We start from the raw sequence: 25,225 nt of genomic DNA, 5'->3' as shown, positions 1-25,225 counted from the left end.
ACGGTACCTAACCAAACGACCACATCGGTTCACACAAGAAATAGATTGCCACCACAGTCATTGTTTTCTAATTTTGATTTTTTTTAAATCAATGGAAATAAATGGAACTCCCACTCAACGTATGGTAATTAGTGAAAAATAGGTGCTTACCTTTCCGTAGCAACTGAAAGTTGTGTCGATATTTAGCCTTGGAGAAATAAGACGCGCAGATAATATTATGAAAAACATTTGAGCAAGGAGGGACAAGTGTTAGTTCCAAGTTTTCTGCAATTATATTAACCAGGTACCAAGATTTTTTTCAGTGCATTTTAACTGTTCAAGAACTGCTCTTTTACTTTATCAAACTGCATTTCCACTCAGCAAAAGTTGTTGCGAGTCTATCTAAAATACTTCATCAACGAAAGGTAATAGACATTTGAAGAATCATTTTTCTTCTTGAACTCCCTAAAAAAGAAGACACTTTTTAAAAATTAATTATTGGTTTTTCAAAAAGGATTTATGAAGAATGAATACAGAAGATATAGTGACAATATATCTAATTATATTTAGTTCCCGAAATGAGAATTATTCTGCAATAATGGACTAATATTGCATTCATTCCCCATTTAGTTAAAAAAATTGTTTTTCAATAGCCAAGGACACATTGGTAGATAATTTACTATCAAGCTGTAAATTAGATAATTTTAATCGTATATTTATAATAAAAAATTAAAAAATAGTCCAGCTTTCTGAAAGTGCGTGCAATTAAGCCTGAACCAAGTTGCAAAAGCGAAAACCTACAAAAAGATTTACTGATCCCTGCCTGCTATTTTCATTCATTAAAAAAATAAAATAAAAATGGATGATTTATTCACTTATTATTTTATGATTAACATGAACGTGCTAGTCAATGGAATTCAAGAAATTGTTTTGCTTCTTTTTTAGTTATACTTTCCATAACGGTGTCAATTTTGGCAAGTGTAGGTGAAGGAAATATTCGACAATTTAATGTGTTTAAAGGTTGGGCATTCTGGATACAGGTAATATAGATTTTTGTTCTCTCTATTCTTCTTTTCTAAAAACAGGAAAATTTGTAAAAGAAAAAAAAAAGAAAAAAAATGGTGATAAATTATTACGAAACTTATTAAACCATCTGTGCTATGGAATACAAATATTGTTATCATTTATTCAATATTATTTTTATGGAAAGTAAGTGAAAAAACTGTCGCGCCACTTTTAAAGACTTCATATTGTTGCTTTCTATTTTAATATTCGTAGTCATGCCCCTGAATTTGATTTTGTATTTTTTGCAATTTAAGAGTATGCTTTTTTTAATGAGATGTCAAATGAGAAGTAGAAGTTCGTTTAGAGCAAAACAAGCCGAAACTATGACGAATTAAAATTGAAATAAGAAAAAAAAATAATAAGAAATGTAACAAAATGTAATTAAGGTTTGGCGGATAAGACATCTAGCAAAAACCTTTGTTGGACATTTTTTTCACCTATTCTGTTTTGCATTGAAAACTTTCACATGTTCAAATGCTTGGTAGACTTTCAATAAAAAAAAATGTTTCTAAACTATGCACAGCAGGACTTACTTGGGTTACTATTAATATTACTTACCCCAAGGCAGAGGAGAGGTCCATCTTCCATTCGTACTGGTTACCTCCAAATTTTTAATTTTGTCATGAACATCCCTTTGTTTCTCACTGCCTCATTCATTGGATGCAATTTCATCCAGAAAATTATTTTTCTGCTTTGAAAGGGGGTTCCTTAAAACCTTGAAAGCACTAGTCTGCAATTTCACTGATATTTGTGCTTTTTAAACGTCGCACAAACGTTTATAACAGGACTAAAATGCATCAGACTTTAACATATGTACAAGATTTTCCCCTTGATGCAAAAGCAAGACATTAAAATAACTTTTACTAGAGAACACGCTCTAACGTTCAATGCTTTGCTTTGCAGATCTTGATAATATCAGTGAACATCGTGCTCTTGCTGGTGTGTGCATTCGAAAACATCCAGTACTGGCAAGTTCGAATGATAGAGCCACCACCACCGGATCCTACAGATCAGTTTCCAGAAACTTTCATCACGCCTGATTATGAAATTCCAACCGATTTCGGGGGAGATCGTGTCGTATATGTCAAAGACGCAGGCGTCCAGTCACAGTTGGACGGATATGACGGAGAGAATTACCTGCAGGTAAGCATTTCAATGTACTGTTTGTGCATAGCCCCACTGGATCCGTATAGGCCGTGACAATCGCTGAAACTCATGGCAACAAAGAGGGTACTACAGGCAATCCCTGTTTTCCATTCTTACAATCCAAATATCCATTGATTGGTGAATACACAGGATTGGGTTCAGCGCCTCTTGCGTTCAAAATGGACGACATATGAAGTTCCACGTTTTTCAAAATTTTCAAGAGCGGATCATCTTAGGCTACCAGTTGGATCGTTTTAACATTAAAAAGTCATAAATTGTCATGGTCCGTAAGAATCAAGTGGAGCCATGTTTTGTGTTATCTTTTGTGGTAATTTACCTAAACAACGGTGAAAGACGCTGTTTAGAAAACTTGAAAATAGGTAAGTTTATGGTAACTTTACCCATCTTATCCCACTAGTTCATGATTATTAGTTAGTGATGTTCCGGATATCCGTATTCGTATCCGTATTCGCGGATATCCGAGGGAAAATAAAGATCTGTATCCGTATCCGTTACTTTTTTGACGGACCTTAAACGGATCATTTCTATTCTAAAAATTTTTAAATATTTGAATAAAAGACTTAAATTCCGTTTAAATTAGGTTTTACTCCCTATTTAAATTATAAGGTATCATTTCAGAAGCCAATCTGTACCCCCCCCCCCCTTGTTGCAAAAAGGAAGGGGAAATAAGTTTTAAAAGTGTATATCAGTGTGTCTTTTTGTGTGCATCGTAGCTCCGAAACAGATGAACCAATTTTTCGCTCAAAAAGTGACTTGATCGAAAGTGTTCTTAGCTTGGCCTCGTTTTTGTAGAACTTTAATTACCGGAGATATTAATTAAAAACCAATTTAACGTTTTCACAGTTATGGTAGTAAAATTTTACCCGTACGTTAAAAATGTTGGCCCTAATTGAGAGAAAGAAGTTTTCTGCGTTTGATATTTATTTGAAACTTCCAACTTATATACAGTAGGAGCTATAATCTTGTTAAGTAAATTTTAAATGCAATTCTAAGTCTTTATACGCGTGATTGGTAGCGATTTCATAGTCGGAAGATGAGAAAAAGCTCAATTATTTAAAATTTTTACCTGTTGTCAGTTCATATTTGTTAACAAATGTGTGTTCTGAACCGCAAAATTCATCTTAATATGAGATCGGTTCTCTGGGACATGTTTTGTTTTTTTAATTTTTAATTTAATATTAGTTTTTGTTATTGATTTGTGGTTTCTGTTATGCTTCATTTTTGTTTTTCTCGGCATCCTTCAAAAAAAAGTGACACTAAATTCTCTATTTACTGTTTGTAAAGGTTTTCCCGGCTCTGTATTTCGTCGATCGGAGAAGTTCGGTGAAATGGGTCAGCGCTGCATTTATGCTGAAATAAAATGGGAAAAATTATTTCTAGCCTTTACACTCTTGCTCCTGTATCCTGCATCTACCGAGTAAGCTAGAAATAATTTTTCACATTCCATCTAAGCATTAATGCAGCGCTGAACCATTCCTTCCAACTCTCCCTCAATTTTAACAGAGATTTCTTTAAAGAGTAAATCATAGTCTTGATTATATTTTTGCCGCAGTTGACATTTTTTGATGAAACTGCCATTGCTCTAATGGGAATACCTTCCGTAACAAATTTTACACTTGGATAATTGAATTGGGTAAAAAAAAATTTTGAGATCCGTATCCGTATCCGCGGATCTAGACACTAATGATCCGGATCCGTATTCGTATCCGCGGATCTACTTTTTTAACGATCCGGCACATCACTGTTATTAATGCTATTTCGAGACTTCAAGAAGAAAAAAAATCATTTAATAATTTTTGAAATAGTTTTTGTAGTTTACTGAATTTGTTTTCCTCATAGTGAAATTATTTTACATATTTTCGTTTAAATATTCCTTTTTTTCTGACTAGGTACCCAAGCCATCATATAGGTCGAATGATAGAACTCACAAAAAATCCAGATCTTATGAAGAAGATGAAGATGATGGGTATGATAATAAAGGTGCCACTGTGATCACAATCAGTGGAAGGGGCAGTCCTCACCCAAGAAAAAAGAATTCGGCTCACCCTACAAGAGTGATCTGAAGAATGCTACATTCTGTTAAAAGACAATTCCTCACGCGTTTTACAGAATTCTGTTGTTTTCGGGGTGGAGGAATGAAACACTCCTAATTAGTTAGTCACCATGCTTACTGTGATGACTAGCAAGTCCTTTGATCGATATCGATTGAAATTCTCTCTAAAATTTCTTAAATCAAATTTTGATTAGAAGTAAACTGATGCAAAAACTCACTATTTTGAATTGAAAAAGGAACTCCTTGAAACCCTAAAACATGTGTCTGCAGTAATCTGCTAATTTTGTGCGATAAGACAAGTTGTTTACTTTCATTTCATTTCTGAAAAGATATTTATTTATTTCTTAAAACAAGAGAATTCTAATAAAAGTTTCAAAACTATTCAGAATAACCTATTTTTCAAAACAGGAATAAATTTATTGCGTTCCACTTGTTTTTGTTTTAATATATAAAATTTGATTCAATCCTTCGCAGATGGTCTTCACAAATTTGTTTTGGGAATTTAAATCATTATACTTAGCTAGTCCTTTTAAGGTTCGATGCTTAGAAAGCAATAAACAGGAATATCATGAAGTTTTCCATTAAAATAGAAATAAGTTGCGCGCTTCATAAGTTATCCAAAACTTCCCACACATACTGTGATTTATTTAAAACTACTTTAAAACATAAGTAAATTGAATTATATTTCTAAAATATATCATTATAGAACTAACATGAAACAGAAAGCATTTTTCTACTTTGCTTTATATAACTACCAAATGGTTTCATATTCTCCAGCATCTGGGACTTCATGCAGGTTTCGTGGCACAGACTTCTGAAGACGTTAAAAATTTCGAGTTTCTTTCTCAAATTTTCCTTGAGACAGACCTGAAACCATAATTACTGCACACTCTCTACAATAAGAATTTAAGATTTATTTAAACCGAAATTGGACTCAAAATAAATGAAATAACCAAAATGTTTCTATGCTTAAACTCACGGATGACAAGAACAAGCACATAAGATAAATATTATTTTTCTGACTACTTAATTTATAAATGCTGTGCGGACCATAATGCAAAATATGTTATACGGCCACGTCCAATTTATTGTTAGAATTGCTATACGACCGATAATACAACATCCAAGAAAAATTAAACTGTTGCAAAAAAGTGGACAGATGGATCTATTATTATGGTATTCAAATAATTTACCCTTTTTAGATAAATCTTTCATCAAAATATATTAGGGTTTTAGACCGCTTACGTTACAAATATTAATTTCATGATCCAAAATAAATTTCACTAATGTTTTCAACCATGTAAATCATGTTCTTATTGTTCAGCTCCGTTTAAGGGTCATTTCATTGTATTTTGGACAAATGTAGAGTCTATAACAGGACACTTTTTGCCATAACTATTTAATTTACTATTTGATCAGCACATTATTTTAATTTGAGTCTGTGCGTTGGTAGGACAAATTTAAAAAAAAATAATGTGCTGATCGAACAGTAAATTAAATAGTTATGTCAAAAAAGGTCATGTTACGGACTCCACGTAAATGTCAAAAATACTGTGAAATGACCCTTAATGAAAATAATAATAATAATAATAATAATAATAATAATAATAATAATAATAATAATAATCCGCTGTGTACCTGTGGAAGTTTATGCATTCATTTCCAAAAGTTAAGCACGTATAGGTAAAATGCTTAAAAAAATAAAAAAAAAAAAATAAAAAAAAACAAGAGCTTTTTTGATTGACAAGAAATATTGTTGTAAAGTCGCAAATATGTTTTTTTTTTTTTTTTCTAAAACGAAGCAAAAAATTACTAACACAGATGAAAACAATATTGAATTGTCAAACATTAAAAGCTGACGTCATATTAGCATCATTACCAAAATGATGTTTGAAGTCGAAACAAATACCAAAATTCGACTTTAATAGGACATGTGAGGACCCTTTTCATTTAATTGTCCTTTCCGTGCTTATTTTTTTAACTAATAAATGATTTTAGAAGTCAAAATAAATAACAGAATCAGACATTGATAATATATATAAGGACCTTTTTCATTCATTTTTCGTTCCCATGCACAACTTTTGGAAGTAAGTATAAATTGTACATAAAACTACGTACTAAAAACATTTCTAACATTATATGATAGAAATTTCTCCCTAAACGGCTGAACCACATTGCATAATTTTTTGCTGATTGAAAATCTCAAATGGATATTGCTGGCTGTGATTTCTGAATTTAATAACGATGTTCGTTTTAAACGTAACGAAACATTATTTCAGGTAACTTGACATATCTTATGTGTTTTTGGTGAAAAAATTACATACATAGGAAGGAGTGTTTCATCCCTCCCCCCTCCCTCTCACACACAGCTCTACCATTAGAAATATGAGAGAGAAAATATATATGTATTATTTTGTGAAGGGATAAACTCAATAAAACATTTCTTTTTTTCAACTAGTTTCATCATTTTATTTTGAACACGCTTTTATTAGCTTCACCTGTATGTATGTATGTTTGTGTGCATGTATGTATGTATGTATCTTGAAACAGAATCTTGCAGCTCAAATTTCGCCCACTTACTGTGATTGGATTCTTCTGAAATTTGGCACGCGACCTCAGACCCGATGACAATGCAATATTCTATAATCAAATTAATTAACTCTTTTAATTGTTAGTTTCCGCCAATTTTAATCAATATTTTGGCATAAATCCAACAATGTGAAAAAGGAAAAAATTAAAAAATACATTAAAGAATGCCCGCAAAAATTATTTTAAAATATCTATAAAAACCTTTAATTTTTCTGCATCACTAAGTTCATGCCAAAATTTAGGTGAGCCTTCAATTGAAAATTCATTGCTGATCAGACCATTGTTGAACAAAACTTTTATTCAAATGCATCTCAAATATTCAAAGTAATATAAATATGATTTCTGGAAACATACATCGATGACTCACAGTAGCTTCCCATCGGGGTGCCCTTGTATTAACTTTAAGATATTACCTCGCACTCATTTTATAAATAATTTCGTCTATTAAGTACCAATCTGATTCAAATTTTCATATACCGCACACACACACACACACAAAAAAAAAACTTTGCCTGATAATTTTCCAACATAAGACTAAAAAACAGAAAAATAAAATAATAGTTTAAAAAACTAAAAAAACACGCTTTCGTAGCAAAATGAACTAAAAAGTGAAAAGTAATCTTTGGATGATAGTAGTTGACCAATCACTTAATTTTAATGTAATGTAAAAAAGCGTGGGGGGCTTCTTATCAGTTGTCTTGAATTTCTTCCATTTGTTGCCAAGCAAAAATGTAAATAGACAGCACCCCACGCTTTTTTTGTATTACATTAAAATTAAGTGATTGGTCAACTACTATCATCCAAGATTATTTTTCACTTTTTAGTTCATTTTGCTACAAAAGCGTGTTTTTTTAGTTTTTTAAACTATTATTTTATTAAATTTCAAAATCACATTCGTCTCTCCAAAATCATTACCATTATCATTAATCCGAAGCAAACTAATCGAAATATCTTAATCCGAAGCAAACTAATCAAAATATCTTTTGACGAGTACTTGGCAAACAGTAATCGGTCAATTTGCTTATTTTTGGGTCGTTAGTATTTAAAGAGTGTCCAGAAGAAACCTTCTCTATGTATGAAGCATTTACAGAGTATCCACTGAATCAATCAAACCAAACTTTAAAACATGGTTGTTTGAAGGTATGCGCTGGAAATTGTGATGGTTTAAACGGACGCAGAGGTCACAATTTTGAAATTTTTCATCAACAGCATCCACTTTTTTCTGCGCAAATTGATCAGCGTATTGCGAATCTACAAATGATGTTAGAAAGATCGACGTTGGACAAAAGTTACTTGTTGGCACATTCCAGCATCAGGCTGAAGAAACTCTTTCAACGCTGATTATATTATAATTTTGCTACATGTAATGCATTGCTTATAGTGTTCTGTGATTAGTGCTTCGAATGCAGTTAAGCCCTACGAATTATCCATAGTTTGACGAATTTTTCATAAGATCCTCCTCTTTCGTGTCGTCATCAGTTCTTTATAATTATCTTCTTCAAAAATGCTTTCTGCCGGCAATTTCCGTCACATGCTAGTGCTTTCCATTCGTGTTTTAATACGCAGATAAATTTGCGCTAAAAAAATGGAAATTGCCCTTCCAAAAATATTGAAATTATCTCACAAAAACCACAACCGGGAGCAGTGCCTTCTTTAAAATCATCACACTCTTTAACGCATGCATTCAAACAACCATAGATGAAATTCGATTAGCTCAGATCATAGGCTTCTAGGGCTTCATATCTTAGCCTCTTATCTTAATTTCTATCTAAATAATGTTCGATTTAATGCATCTGGAAACATTTCGCATTATGCACTGCATTGTATAGGGAAAGAGTGGGTACAGTGAGACATGAAAATTCAATGAAATTTTTTGTTATTGAAAAACACAGAATTTCTTTCAAATGGTACAATAATTGTCCCTGTAATGGGTATTATAAAAGTGGACCAAGAAAAAATTACGAATTCACACAAACGAGAAAAAAATAACAAATCATAAATATGAATTCTGACATCTTGAATTCAAACTATGTTTTTCGCAATCACGAGTATGTGTGTATGTAAGCGTGTATGTTTGTGTCTGTGTGTAGGTGTGTATATGTACGCGTGTGTGTGTATGTGTAGGTGTGTGTATGTACGCGTGTATGTGTAGGTGTGTGTATGTACGCGCTTATGTGTAGGTGTGTGCACGCGTGTGTGTAAATGTGTGTGTGTATGTATGTATGCGTGTTTGTGCAGGATATAGACAACCTGGAGACAATATTCGCTACAGGAGCAGCATCGGAAGGTCGATGGTGGTGCTGCAGAGAAAGACTGGGGGGGGGGATAAAATCATAGGAACGTCAAAACCGTTAAGTGAGAACAATAAGCAATCGTGATTGCTCCAAAAAAAAGCGAATTGCAATTTTATCTCACTGTTCCCCCAGAAAACGGGAAAAGCGAGGCGCAAATGTTTTGAATTAGCAAACTTTGAAAGAATCTGAATTTACCTGGAAAAATATGAATGATTGTTGCCGTTCGGTTTTATATGAGCTATTGCCTTTGGCAAGATACATTTCCTGCCGTCTTGAACACACGATGTGACCTCTACCGCGTATTTGTTTGGGACTGAGATTATTTAGGTGATTCTGGATTAGTAAACAAACTTAAAGTTTTATTCTGTAATGTAGCATTTCATAAGGATGGAATGCTTTCAATGTAGTCTTTGTCTTACCCTAGTACAGCAGCTTCTTTCTTATCTCTTTCAGAAAATCTTCAAACTAGCTTATCTGACTTCCTTATTTCTGGGCATGTTGAAATTTTGAAAAAAAAATATATGTTACAACATATTGCTATAAAAGGATAAAAAAAACTAATTCAAATGGAGTAGGTACGAAATGGAAATATTTATGTGATATTACATTGCTATCAAAATCATAATTCCATTTAAGCATCCTTGTTTTGTTGGTGCAGGGCTTTGAAAGTTATTTTTTTATTATTTTCATACACAGGGTAGTTGTACTTAATTTTACTTAAATGTATAATTTTGCCACTTTTAATATACGAGTAAAAGTGTCATGGAAGCAGTGAGCAGCGAATTAATGGTCACACTGTTACTGTCTCGCTGTTCCCTCACTGTAAAATATGAACTCAATAGCTGCCATTCTCAGATAAAAAAAATAAATAAATAGCTTCATTTTACTGCTAAAATGAGGGTAAGTTAATAGGCTCTAATGTAAGATTAATAGCACTAGTGTGTAAAGTTAATCTAACAGTTCAGAAATAGTGCAACAAAAAATGGCGTTATTTTACCTCGAAGGGTCCAAACTATGATAACATGTTATTTCTCTTACATGATACTTGAAGACATCCTTTTTTCTTTAATATTGTTCCCAGTATGTCGACTTGACTTTTCAAAAATTTTACCTGGCTGAAAATACCCAAATAGAAAATAAATTGTAGTTATCTCAGTATTATCTCTATTTAACTGTACTCACTCCTCCCCTAATTCTAATTTTGTTATTCAAGGATACTTCAACGACACTAGAAAGTAACTAAGTTTTTAAACGGCAGCCGTTGAACTTCAAGAAATCCTAAGTGTTCTTTTTTCATCTGATGGCTTTTAAAAATTAAAAAGGTTAACATGCTTCATTTTAATGATTTGTCTAAGAATCAAGCAATTTGCTCAAATCTTATAAAAAGAACTTGAAGCGAAGACTCACAAAATAGACATAATTACTCCACAATTTATGAACCTGCACAGTTTTTTTACAGTACAGGTTGCTTTATATAATACAATATTGGGCTTTTATTTAATGGAATTTTAACCATGACCACAGTCGAAGTGCTTTTCCTTTTGATACCCAGTCTTTGTTTTTAACGCCATAAATCATTTATAACGGTTCCAGAAAATTAAATGAGGGGTTGTTTTTTTCATAGGCGTCACGTTCTTAAAAAAAAATCTTTTGGTTACAGTAATCTGCAGTCGATAAATATAAATTTTTGCTTGAAAGCTTAATAGCATTCACGTGATTTCGATCAACCCTCTGAACTCATTTCCGGCAGATTTTAACGATTGGGAAAGGTGAAATCGTGACCTTAACTTTAATGGTGTGATTTAATTTTAACAATCTGACATGGAGAATACTTCTTCCCTGGGAAATAATTTTTCTTTTTCATTTTTTCCCAATTTTTCACGAAAAGTGATTTTATGAAAATGCAAAGCAGAATCTGAGTTCACGACTTAATCGCTTGCTTATAGTGTTCCCAAAGACATTTTAAGAATAGCACAGCTTTACATTGTAGTAAATATTTTATGAAGTCATGCGTATGTAGTTTTAGTGAACATTTTAACTTTACTGCGCTATAACTTTAACTGATCTTAGTTATAGTTGTAGTAAAATATTTTTGAATCCTTTCTTCCTCAATTTAAAATGCCTTCATATCACACTAAAAATCTTCTATGTTTGAAAGCTTTTTCTGAAAAATGTATTCCTACAAACCGAGTTGATATCTTTTTTGTTTCCTTTCCGTTTTATCTTTTGTAGGAGCAATCCATCAATTTTCCAAGTTTTCATTACATTAAAATGTTTTTTCTTTAAAAAAAAGTTAATTGTTGATAATTTCAAAAACAAAAGGTTTCCTTATGAGAATGTTCTCCATGTGAAACGTCATCTAACTGATTTACTACGCTAAACCAACTACGATTGAACTCTTCACATTAATCTTTCAATCATCATGTTTGCGAGCCTTAAAACACCCTCATTAAATTTCAATACATCATTCAACTATGAAAATATTAAAAGAATTATAAAACGGAAACTGCTATAATGTTGTTTATTAGTTGTCAAAAGATTTCTTCCGGGTGATGTTTTTTTAATTGCTGAAATTATCTTGTGTGTGCGTGTTTCTTTTTTATTTATTTTTTAATTATTTTTTTAATGACGACTGTAAATGACGAATAAATCTAACAAGTCTTTCTTTTTTCTTTTCATTCATTTCTGTTTTTATATACTTATTTTACCTCCTTTTTTTGCACTCTTTACGAAACTGAATCACTCAGATTAGATCGCCAAAACACTGAATGAAGATGAATGAATTGCAAGTCTAATATTTCCAAGATGCACTGATGATTTACGCAGTGAAGATGCGTTTAATCAGAAATGACAATCTTGGCAGGAAAATACCCTTCACAGGCAGGTTATATAACCGCCTGATCGATTTTCAACATCAATGCTCTTCTCTGAGAGATAATTATTCTCAAAATCATCACCATTTAGACTTGAGTGGTGAAAAGAGATAAATCGTAGAAATCGATTTGAATCATCAGATACTTGATCGACACCTGATCTTGTCGGGAATACCAACGATGGCAGAAACCGAGAAGATTGTACTTAGGAAATATTTTAACCGTTTTTTATGGGTAATTTTGCAATCCATTACAGATAAAGATCTTAATTTAAGACAGAAATTTAAGTGATTGGTGATTAGGAAAACATCGGCCTTCATTTTTGTTTGTACTTCTTCTGGAAGATAAATGTTAAAAGTCGCAATGAAGTCGAATTGTACTAATTCGAAATAGTTTGTTTCATTTCGTACGGAACGAGAGTGGTCCCGGTGTGTAAAAGTTTCAAGACAGTATTCAAAGCAACTAATATTTGAAAATCAAGAAATTTGCAAAAAATAATGTGAATGAATTAAAAAGGCTTTAGTTATTGATGAGTTACAATGTTATCAGGCTTTGAGTGATCAGTTAAATAAAGTGTTGTTTATTGGTAATAAGTAGTAATTGCAACAGCGGTATACCGGTATTAAGAGCTATTTTGCAGTTTCGTAATACCGGTATTTGATGGGATGGAATACCGGTATTTACAGTATTAGCTAAAAATAAATTGTTTTGAATTAAAGAGTTTTTAATTTAACTAATTTGATATCTTCTGTTATTTTAAATATAAATTTCTTTTTCGATGACACAGTTCCAAAATACATCTATTGACGTAAAAATTTGGTTTCAAAAGCACGAACTTATAGAATATCAATGAATAAAAGTAGCGAAAAGATTACACATGATATTTTTATCATCACATGGTATGATGAATTGCACTTTGGTGAGTTTGTGTGAACCAAGTTTTTATTTTCTCCATTTCCTTGACTTACCCTCTTGTGAAAACTGATTTTAAATGTAATTTACAAATGTGTTTCTGTTATGAACAATTTATTGCATCCATCAATTGCAACAATTTTTTATGACATTTTTTTTAATATTTGTCTCAACTGTACTGAATCTTGAGAGAAACGTTTTCTTGTTAATATAACAAACAGTAAATCGTTGTGACCGGTATTAGCGTGCTGTTTTGTCTCGCTATTCACCTTTACCAAATGAAATAATTTTTATAATGCCTTGAACATTTGCAAAGAGGTAAGGCATAATCAGTTGTAAGATATGTTCAGAAATTTACATAATTGTAAGGAATTTCGAAAAAAAAAAAAACCCTAACACGATCAAATTCATCGTAAATTTTAAACCAAAGGGTTAATAAAAAGCAAACGCAAACCTGTCTGACCAAGAGGAAATCGTTGAAGATGATGTGAATACTGGAAATTAATTGTCGCTCAAAGAACAGTTGCTATATATATATTAGAAACTCTTAAGGTATAAATAATAATGATTAAAAAAAAAATTACCCACAAATACAAAAGAAACATTCACACTCATAAAAATAATTTTTTCAAAACCAACAAGTTCAAGGACTTCCAGACGACTGCAGGAGGTGTATCACGCATTATTAACAGTACCATCGGCCTACGTTAATTCAGGAAAAATATTTTAAAATGCAGGGATTTTTTTTTACTAAAATGAGTTCTAGGCTTAGTGAAAATTACATGGATGCATAATATTTCTTTCTATAATTGATCTCTTATTATGATATTTGTTCCTTCATTTTATGTTCGTCCACAATAAGTAAATGATGCACTTTTTTCACAAAACAATAAAATATGGTAACGAAACATCATGTATTTTAATGTTTTTGGGGAAATTATTAATACCGGTATTAATGCCGGTATGCTGGTATCACGTTAAAAAAATACCGAATACCGGTATTGCATTTTTGGTCCGGTATTGCAATCCCTAGCAATGAGCTAAGAAATAAAAATTATTTTTGGCTTTTAGTTAGAATACATTTTTTTTTTCAACCTATTAAATAAACACAAGTATAGTTGGGGCAAGCCTAGCCCTGCAGCATCGCAATGCTGTGATTAGGATTTGCGTTGCCTTCACAATGCTACCAGGTTAGTTTTGCCCCGACTACAGAAAAGTATAAAGTAAAGGTAATGTCCCCTAATTTTCGTATTATATAATTCTATTCCGATATCTTCAAATGTATTAGTGTTACTTTCTAGTAGAACTAAGGTTTTTTTTCTGGAAAGTTTAGTAAAAAAGAAACGGTTTAAAAATAATATTTTTCAACCGTTTAGTAAAAGGTTTAAAAATATTTTTCAACAAATGAAAGTTTTAACTGATACTAACATTCTCCTAATACACTAAAACACTAGAAAAAATTTCACTTTTAAATAATTTTTTATAAAAAGATAGGCAGGTTTATAAAGTAACCGTTTTTCCTGAATTTGTCGAGTCGAGAACGTCTTAGTCCCCTTAAGTGCTCATGCAAGTGTAACGTAAATCGAAAATCGCAAAGCTCGGCAGTTTTTCTAAGAAATCATGCATGTACGTGTGATGCTTTAACCAAAAATATATTTGTTCATTAAATGTTTTAAGTTTTCTTTTCGAAGAAAAAATATAGAGATGCCTAATTTTCTGTAAAGTGGCTCACTATCTGTTTCATTTCGAAACTTGCATGAAAAAATGATGAGCAGGGTAGAAAATTAGCTTGAAAAACTTGTAACACTAGGTTCGGAGAAAATTGTACTAGGATGGAAAATTTTAACACTGATATTCAACAGTGTCTTGCACGAGACCGGTAAACGAAGTTTAAAATAATCTGGTGTGGACCCCGCCCTACTTCCTTTTACGTCTATTAAAGAATCGGTGCATTTTGATAACTCCAAAGAATGGGCGCGTTTACTCATGTACAAACATTAGAAGCAATACTGCCGTGAGCAAGTAAATAGCAGTATCTGCCGAAATGAGTTTTCAAGATGTTTGAAGAAACATTTTATGAATTCAATACTTACAATAGAAAAATTTTGGAATTAGAAAAAACGCAAAAAAAAAAACAGTATACTTCGAAAGTGCAAAGTTTTTCAGACATTTTCTTAACACATATGAAGAGTAATGTAAATACAACGAGTTTTACTTTAAAATGTAAAGAAAAATGATGTTTTTATTAGTTTCTGTGATTTAAAATTGCGTAAAAACTTTTCGAACGTACATAAAGAACAAAAATACAATATAACAGCGCCTTAAACTAGACGAGAAATAAAACACTTTAAATAATTACAAGAGCAGTATGTCGCGAATTAATGTAAAAAAAGTGATTTACAAAGATTCATTTTCCAAGAATCGACAATTTAAACATGATTGAATGAATATCTCGTTAAATATCATCAACAGGGCTAAATTGAGATCAGATTCGACAATTGATCGTCTTAAATTAAAAAAAAAAAAAAACCGACTGAGTCGCAAATGTAGAATCAAGAGGGAAAATTGAAAACCCTTTTAAAAGCCTTATGCTATTAAAGATCAATTGCAAGTACTTTATTTGTTAACAAATAGAAACTGGCAACAGATAAAAGTTTTAAATCACTGCTTTTAATTTCCTTGTCGGTCAACAATGAATTCGGTTACCAATCGCTTGAATAAAGGCTTAGCCGTATTTAAAATCTGCTTTAAAAGAGCGTAAAATTCGAATTCTATATAACATGGAAGTTCCAAACACATTCTATCAGACGCAGGAAAAAATACTATTTATTTTGGTACTCAATTTCAAAATTTTTATATATGTTTTCACTGCAAAAATCGCGAAAAACCTTTTAGTGGGTTTTAATTAATATCTTCGTTAGTTAATGTCATCTGAAGACGCAACCTAGCTAAGAACATTCTCGATCAACTCTCCTTTCGAGCAATTTTTTTTTTCAAAATCGGTCCATCCGTTTAGGCGCTAGAGTGCCACAGACAGACACACAGATACACAGATATACAGATACACATACACAGACACGTCAAACTTATAACCCCCTTCCTTTGTGTGTCGGGGGTTAAAAAATCATTTTTTTCGCTTTTATCTTCAACTTTTTGTAACCAAAAGTTTGACGATGCATCACCAAATGGTCGCCAATTTAAACTAGTATGTTGTGGCCATCACGAAACTTTCTTCTATATTTTTCTTTTCTTTTTTTTTCTGATCCCTCTCCATGCTTGACGAGGTGTAGCGAATTTCGTTCGATTTCATGCGGTAGTTTTTGCTGTAGAGCGGCTAGAAAAAACTGGTCACACACAGACGTGACACACACACACACATACACACACGTGACACACACACACACACACACACACAGACATTTTCCAAAAATAGTCGAAATGGACTTAGCACACCTCAAAACGTTCGAATCCGTCCGAATTCGAAATTCGAATATTTGCACGAATCCAATACTTTCTTCTATACATTAGATATAGAAGAAAGTAAAAATCACCTAAGTCTGCATTAAATCACCACCAATTTGCACCGAAGGGGCAATAAAGGATATCTTTGAATAAAATGCAACCTTAAAATCTGAATAAATGTATGTTTAAACTACCACGTGCTAAGTGTAAATACTAGAGTCGTGTTTTAAAAATAGGAATTTGGCGTCGAGATTTACTCCTCTCTTTGGCGCAATATCTGATTATACGTTCGTTAATCTTCTTGTTTTTATTTTAGGAAGAATTACTTTTATATCATTAAAGTCATGGCGTAAAGGAGACAATAAATGCATGAATTCTGGCACCTACTACCAAAGGCATTAGTTCTATTTTTCTGAAATATATGTATTACATTATTTTACAAGTGTTTTTAGTAGCTCTGAAAAGACATTGCTCCTTCAAAGCTAAAGCTATCTTCGAAAGAATTAATTTGAAAAAAAAAATAGTTTTTTGTTCTCAAAATGCCGTAGATAAATTTCTAAACCCTCTCAAAATGCGAAATAAATGACTTCCCTCATCACGTATTCAAGTATGACGTCAGAAATCGTTCTAACTCAAACCACCTGCTCCTCATCCCGCTAGGATCACTTCGGAAAGAGGGGGGAATCAAAAAATTTCCTATTGCCATCAGACGTTCCTCATTATTTAATCAATACAAAAGGTCCTGGTAAATAACATCGAAAATGCACAACGATGTTTTTAATAATCTTGCAGCAAGATCGAACTTCCGGTAGTTTCTGATTGAAATGTACTTAAAAATAACGGAAGATTTGAGGGAATAGCGTAAAATTCAAAAGCGTTTGCTTAAAACAGAATCTGGGCTTACTGAACTATATACTGCCGTGGGAAGGCAAACGCAGTAGCAGTCTAATTTTCATTTTTTTTTTTACATTTTTGTCATTAATTGTACTTTAGCTTTATTGTACACTAGCGGTACCCGCACAATTTTTGCCCGTAGTAGAGTATTAAAAGGTCATTTGACTCGCCTGTATGTTTAATGTTAACGTCTACCTGTACTATGCGCTAATCTTTTTAAGATCTCTTCATATTTTTCGACGATTTCAAAACTTAGCATGTAGCTTAACAGACAACAGAAACCAACAAATACCTTAGAAATGTTTTAATACAGGAAAGATGTTTCCCTTCCTTTCTTAAAACGCAAAAAAAAAAAAAAAAAAAAAATCAAAATTAAACACTATCGAAAGAAGGTTGTAATTCAATATTTTAATAGTTTACTGAACGTAATTCCATAAAATCTAATAAAATAAAAGCATACTGCTTTTTTCCTTAACAGTTAAACTCTTTTAATTTAAATTCTTTTCAATAAAAGAAAAGGATTGATCGCCAAAATAAGCACGTTTATTAAAGTGTTTTTTTAAATAAATGACGAAACAATCAAAGGGACTACAATGTTACAACCATGGTAACATACATATTTAATTGCCGCTTCGAAAACAATTTCCATTTATGGAATATTTTCCCATATTATTCTTCGAAAATAATTTGTGATTTTATCCTCGAGTTTAATCATTTAAAATTGTCTGGCTTGCTTAAGATAAGTCTCAGATGTTAGTTTTCTTTAAACGATTCCTACAGCTATCCTATTGATCTTAGAAACTTCAAGCAAACTTCATCTTAAGAAGAAAATTCCAAGTTTCCGAACGACCTTAAATTTATGTGAATGAAATATTTGTCCCCCATATTATCAAATTTATGTGAAAAATGGGCTTAAAACTGAAATAGAAAAAGAACAAAATCGAGTTTTCGAAAAATCGCTTCTAGATGCACACCCCCATGCTATAAACTAATTCTGTGCCAAATTTCATGAAAATCGGGCGAACGATCTAGGCTATACGCGTCACAGAATTCCAGAGAACCTTTCAGCTTTAGTATTAGTAAAGATAGATATAAACAGGGGTGATTGTGAGTTCATCAAAAAATACCTGAAAGTTTCAAAGCGAGAACGGGGGGGGGGGGAATCTTTGGCCCCTATTACTTAAGTGCACCTTTGCCATAGTTTTAAATAGTTCTGAGTCAAAATATTGCGTGCACATTTAATTAAATTTTTAATGGATTACAAAGTTACTTTTGAGCTGGTGTTATACAAATTATCTTGACATTTGTCCATCTTAAGGCTCTTGCAGGTATATTTGATGAGTATTATATAATTTAAAATAAATTGCGGAGGTAGGGAGATAGAAGCATAACGAAAAAAGAACATAATTCCGGTATTTTCAGACATGAAAATACCGGAAATACGTCCGAAAATACCGGAAATTCGGTAAAATACCGGACCACAATCACCCCTGTATAAAGAAGCTTGCTCCTTTTGTTATCGATGAAAAAATGTCAAATTCCATCATTTCCCTATTGTTAGTATGGAATCCAAAACACGTTTCTTCAACTGTCTCAAAAACTTACTTCTACAGATCCTGTACTTTACCTTCCCATGGTCGTATAACAGGGCCTCGTAGTCGGAGGAAAAATAATCAACTCTTACTTTTACTCCGACTACTGGAATTTTATAGACTCCGACCCCGACTCCTTTACCTCAAAATCAGTTCGACTCCTCGACTCCGTTTCCGATTCCGCAATCATCGCAAAGCAGCCAATTCGTAGGAAAAATAACCGATTCCTGGAATTTTAGTCTCCGACTCTGATTTCCTTTCTACAACTCCAACCCCAACTCCGATCCCGCAATCATAATATATTAGAAAAATAATTAAATTTTGGTTTAAATTTGCAGTTAATTTACTTTCAATTTGGATTTAACTGTTAGTTTTGTGTTTGAATTTTTACAGGTGCATAAAAAGCAAAAAAGCACAACAAAACGATACTTAAGTGGAAGAGATGATTCTAATATTTTGATTCAAAGTTTTCAAACATTTCAATCGTTTTGACGTTCTTAGAAAATAAAAGCATCGCAAAATGAAGAAAATCTTATGTAGACCACGTTTACAAAAATGCTGAATTCGGAATAACATAAAAATGCTGAAGGTACTTCGTGCTTGATGAAACCATTTCCACTTGCTTCTATATCCACGAACACACAAAAAAAAAAAACTTCCTAATAATTTTATTCTCAAAATCTTTAAAAAGTTGTTATTCGTTTCCGTTCAGTATAAATTAATTAGATCGCAGTAGGATTATAGATAATTACTATAATAAAGGAAACCATTTTTACAAGGTAAAGTATTATCAACTGTTATTAAGTAATGGCAAATCATTAAATGGTAGATCATCAAGTAATAATTGCAGGAAATATTCAAAAAAAAATCTGTATCGTTGAACTTTCAAAAATCTTTAAAAAATATCTTTAGTTTCAACTCATTCACCAAAAACGAAGTATTCTTAACTCTTTTGTTAGAAATAATCTTTTATCTTCTTCACTGTTCTTTCATTTAGGATCTTTGGTGCTTTAAAAACTTTTCAGATATTTTATGTTTTCAAATTTTTAGCAATAAACTGTATGAATTATAGGTATTTTCTGTTTGGAATGAATACTGGTTGGAATACAAGTTTGGATTACGCTAAATAGTGTGATTAGGTGACTGTGATTATGTAGACATTCAGCTTTTATTATTGCTGTGTGTTTAATTTATTCTAAATTTCTAATTTCACTTGCTACGCGTACGACTTAGAACAAAAACTCTCTTAATGCTTTTAAAAGTTTACCAATGGAGTTGTTTCCTTCAGTCAAAAGTAGTACATTTTGTCACTGAAATTGATAGAATAAGCAAAAAAAAAAAAAAAAAAAAACATGGACCCAGAAAATACTTTCATTTTCCCAACAGTTATTTTTTAATTAATTTTTTAAAATGTCCTATTTTTCAAACAAGGCGTGGTCTTGATGATGTCACAAATGATGCTCTTTGGCGCATTTTTCTACAGCATTTCCACGTTATGATAATCAAGAAGAGAATTAAAATTGCACTCTGCGCTTGCTATCAACCATATCGTTGCCAATACAAGTGAGTAAAGATGCGAATTAAATATTTTGCTCTGTGAATGGCAACATAGATTGACATTTCATCATTTGTGATGTCATCGGCAGAAGCTTAAAGAGTAAAATCGCACCGATTTAAGTAATTTTTAAAAATATTAAACTTAAACAAATTATTTAAAAAATGGTCAGATCCTATGTTTTTTAAGCATGCTCTTTCATAAAAAAATACTTTTAAAACTTTTTAAACGACCCCATTGTTGTAAAAACATTAGATACACAAGTATGTATTTTACTTTAATATCCTTTTTTTTTTCAGGATCCTTTTTTAGAATTCAAATACCATTTTCTTTCTTCCTTTTCTTTTTATCTTCCCAATTCCTACTGCTAGATTACATTTTCACAATATATTTATAGACCTTGTTCAAATCTTCAGTCGATAATAATATCCTTTTTTTTTCTATCCACACGAGTTCAAATTTTTTTTTTTTTTTTTAACTTGTAGTGGATGACACTTGATGTTAATGAAGTTTTTCAAATATTAATTCATTTATTAAATTCAATCAATAATTTTAGTTTAGGACCTAAATAGATGGAATTGTATTATTTAATAAAAAGTAACCAAAATGAAATACTTCTTTATTGAAAAAAGTAGGAATTGACTTTAAACATGTTCTTTTAAACTTTATGTCAGTTTTCGTGTGATACTAGACAGTACTCGCACCATTAGATTAAAATTTCTATTACAATATGACTTTTAAAATTTTTTAAAGATAGATCAAATTGTATTTCTGAAAGTGAGGGTATATCTGTAAGAACAATGCTCGTAATACATCTTACAAAATAAAGAAAAAAGACGTACAGCTTCAACATTAACTAAAAAACGTACAGTATTTCAACATAAGAACTTGATGAACCTCCAAACACAGATTTTATTTGGAACATCTCCCCCAGTGGCATATGGGGAGATGTCGTGACAGGTTGATTGTTTTCATCAATAAGTAATAGACTCTTATAAACGGTTTGTTACATCAGATTTACAGAAAAGGGCACGCAGCGGGGTTAATGGGGAAATGGGGGTTCGCGAGCGTATTGGGCACTGGAGCGTTTTATAATCATAGGTCACACAAAAGAGAATTTATTGCTTCATCACAACTCTGTCAGAGCATTTCTGAAACATTTTCTGTGCATATTTTTTAATAATTAATTTGTTTTTCTTCGGGAAAATGACAGCAACTTTAAATGGGAGCAAAACAAAATTAATTTAATTTTAATCATTCAAGTAATAAATTATTTTAAAATGATCTTATGAAAGGACCGAGTTTATTACTGCGTGAACGAGCCCTTAAGTTATGCTTTCCATTTGCTCTGGAGGAAAATGTATTCATAAAACTAACTTTTATCAAAAAAAGATAAACACAATAAGTGGGGTAATGTGGGGGTAAATTGAAATATTTAAGATGATTGAGTTTTTTTTTTAAACGAACGAATCGGAAATTTGTTGTGAAAATTATAATACATAAATAAAGAACATTGTATTTTATAATAAAACTTGCGTTGAAACAGTATTTTTTATTTTTGGCAGTAAATTTGAGTCTTCAAAAAAAAGTGGAAAATTTTCACTTAGATGAATCAAATAGATTTTTGAAAGTCCCAATAAGAAACTTTTTTTGACGGAAAGGCCGTAGTCGGATTTCTATGTTAAAACTGCCCTTGCGGCTTTTTCGACTCACACTTGGGTTACCATTTTAGTGTGGAATAAAAATAATTTAGCCACATTTTAGCTCTTTATCTCAAACAACCATTGAGTCTTTCAAAAAAAAAAAAAAAAAAAACCCTGTTTTTTTTATTTATTTTGATTTGTCCTAGTAAAAATCAAAATTATTGAATAGTAATTTTTTTCTCGTTCTTAGGAATAAAATACATGAAAAATTATTATAGTCATAATATTTAAACGAAAAGCCGATTTTTGGCGAGGGAAATAAAAAAAAAAAAATTTCAATGCTTTCCTGAAAAGTGTCACTCACCAAATTTTGTCAGAAAATGTCTTCTATATTCCTTTACACTCAGGATTTTTTTCGAATTTTTTGAAATGGTGAAACAACACGAAAAAAAATTAAAAACTGAGGTATTTTTTCATTACTTTTCTCTTTTCTCCTTATAGTAAGTAAAAGTAAGGTTTCAAACAAATTCTGGAAAGAAGTCTGCGGCGGACCTGCGTTCAGGAGACCCCATAGCACCTACAGCCTTGAAATTTTGTACAAAGTTACTTCGAGCCCCGGGGGTATGCACCTGGGGTTTTATTTATTTTTTTAAAATTCAAATTAGTTTTTTTTATAATTAATCTTTTTAGCTCAAATTTCGCGTAAATTGCCTATTATTGCTTATTAAATGGGTAAAAAATTATTTGCACATATTAATATTATCTATCGTTAAAAAGGGAAGAATTTTCCGCATTCTACGCAATTTGTTTCAAACCTCTAACTTAAATACCGCGGGAGTTATTTGCGTTTTTAGCTCGAACTTTTTTTAGGCTTAGTTAAAATTTAGGCACTAATTTCTTTATTAAAATATCAGTATATAATAATATAAAGCAAAGGAAGTGTCCCACAGTTTTTTTTTTTTTTTTTTTTTTTTGACACCACTGAAAAGAGCGCCTTTTTTTACTCCAGATCTAACTCGACCTATGGTCTTCAAAATAAGCTTCTATCTAAAAAAAGGGGAAAAAGTTACAAGCAGTTAAAAATCAAGTTCGAATAATTTCATCTCCATTAAAATTACTGATGTTTTATTTGGCCTTGCCAACAAGCAAGCCCCGAGCTAAAGAGCAAAATATATTACTAGAGACCACTAATATGAAAGCAACTTTTCTAACGTACAAAACTGCAGTTATGCAATGCTCAGGAGCCCATTAGCCCTTACGGCTTTGCAAGTTGGTACAAGTTATTTTAAAACCCGGGGTAGGGGTGCTTCTTGATCCAAAGGGAGCACATAATGCGTTTTTAATCTGTTTCTTTCTAATTGACGATTTAAATCATTGCGAATCATTGCGAAGCAATCTTCGGGGGTCAGTGAGCGTTAACGAGCAGGGGGCAGAGCCTCCTAGTGCGTTAAAACAAAAATAAATATTTGTATTGCCAAAAAAATTTATTTGACTAAGTAAATAAAAAATCGTCTGCTTAGTAAAAAAGAAAAAATATTTTTTTTTATTTCGAAAATACTATTTTACCAGAGAAAAACAAAGAATTCATTCAACGACATTGACTTTTTCATCAATGAAGAGACGACTCAATATTTCAGCAGGCTTTACTGTTTTTGCCAAATATCGAGCATGAGACAAGATAATTTCAAAATCAAATGTCTCAAGCTGTATTATATTTAGCTGAGAAGATGAATGAAGATGGAACGATTAAACTCCATTGTGCCAAAATCACATTAAATATTATAAAACTTGAAGTAAAATCGCGACACATCAAGTCAAAAACGTATCGTTGCTTTCTTGATTATCAGTCAGATAAGACTGACATCACTGGGATTACTCGGTATTGTTGCAACTGTGCTAAAGATAGGCGCACTGTCGGATATTGCTCACACATTGCTGCGATTATACATTTTATATATTTTCTGTCTCATGCTCGATATTTGGCAAAAACAATAAAGCCTGTTGAAATATTGATTCGTCTGTTCATTGATGAAAAAGTCAATGGCCTTTGTGAATGAAGACTGACGAAGATCAACCTTATTTAAAAAATCACCATAAACTGTTGAACATTGTTATATCTAATGTCAGTTATTAAAAAAAAAAAAAAAAAAAAAAAAAAAAAAAAAAAAAAAACAAGTTTAAACGGTGCCTAAATTATAAAAAAGTTACTTAAATATTCGAAATTTTTGTCTTTATTAGATCCAGACTGAAAAATTATTCAAAATAGCGTGGACAAACTACATAGTTGTCTTTATGTACAATTTAGCAATGAATTATATTAATTTAAAAACTCTATAATCATTTTTTTATATTCCCAATAACTTCTTAAGGATATCTCTTAGTTTTTTTATGGTTTTCTTTGGGGTTTTTCCCGGTAAGATAGTTTTTTCGAAATTAAAAAAAAAAATTCTTTTTTATTTGGCAGACGCCATTTTTGTTGAATTAGTTCAAATGAATTTTTTGGCAATAAAAATATTTATTTTAGTTTTAACGCAAAAGTAAGGGAAAAAAACCCTCAGTTTTTAATTTTTTTCGTATTTTTCCGCTACTTTATAAAATTCAAAAAAATTCCTGAGTGCAAAAGAGTATAAAAGACATTTTCTGACAAAATTTGGTGAGTGAAACTTTTCAGAAAAGCATTGAAAACAGATATTTAAATTTTATTTCCCTCGCCAAAAATTGGCCTTTCGTTTAAAAATTATGACTATACTAATTTTTCATGAATTTTATTCCTAAGAATAAGAAAAAAATTACTATTCAATAATTATTATTTTTACTAGGACAAATCAAAATAAATAAAAAAAACAGGGTTTTTTTTTTTTTTTTTTGAAAAATTCAAAGGTTGTTTGAGATAAAGAGCTAAAATGTGGCTAAATTATTTTTATCCGACACTAAAATGATAACCCAAGTGTGAGTCGAAAAAGCCGCAAGGGCAATTTTAACATAGAAACCCGGCTACGGCCTTTCTCAAATTTTCCAAATTATACCAGAAATATCACATCGAGTCCATTCAATTACCAAAATCTGTCACAATATTATCTGAAGTTTTGAAAACTGCACATTACAATCAAAATGAGGTTGATCACGCACATATAACCAAAATTATTT

At 31.5% G+C, this 25,225-nt stretch overlaps 1 protein-coding gene across 1 annotated transcript in view; it reads left to right on the top strand.

Annotated features, from left to right (window-relative positions):
* LOC129225650 (uncharacterized) overlaps nt 1–6,718 on the top strand; it is a 40,423-nt gene extending 33,705 nt beyond the window's left edge. The window contains exons 4-6 of the mRNA XM_054860120.1: nt 925–1,019; nt 1,948–2,187; nt 4,101–6,718. Coding sequence (XP_054716095.1) covers nt 925–1,019; nt 1,948–2,187; nt 4,101–4,274 — 509 coding nt within the window. The 3' untranslated portion in view covers nt 4,275–6,718. The remainder of the gene's footprint in view (nt 1–924; nt 1,020–1,947; nt 2,188–4,100) is intronic.
* The last annotated feature ends 18,507 nt before the right edge of the window (nt 6,719–25,225 follow it).

The sequence above is a fragment of the Uloborus diversus genome, chromosome 7, assembly GCF_026930045.1.
Source record: "Uloborus diversus isolate 005 chromosome 7, Udiv.v.3.1, whole genome shotgun sequence".
Lineage (NCBI taxonomy): Eukaryota > Metazoa > Arthropoda > Arachnida > Araneae > Uloboridae > Uloborus > Uloborus diversus.
The sequence above is the reverse complement of the archived record's forward strand: the minus strand, read 5'-3'. Positions and strand labels throughout refer to the sequence as shown.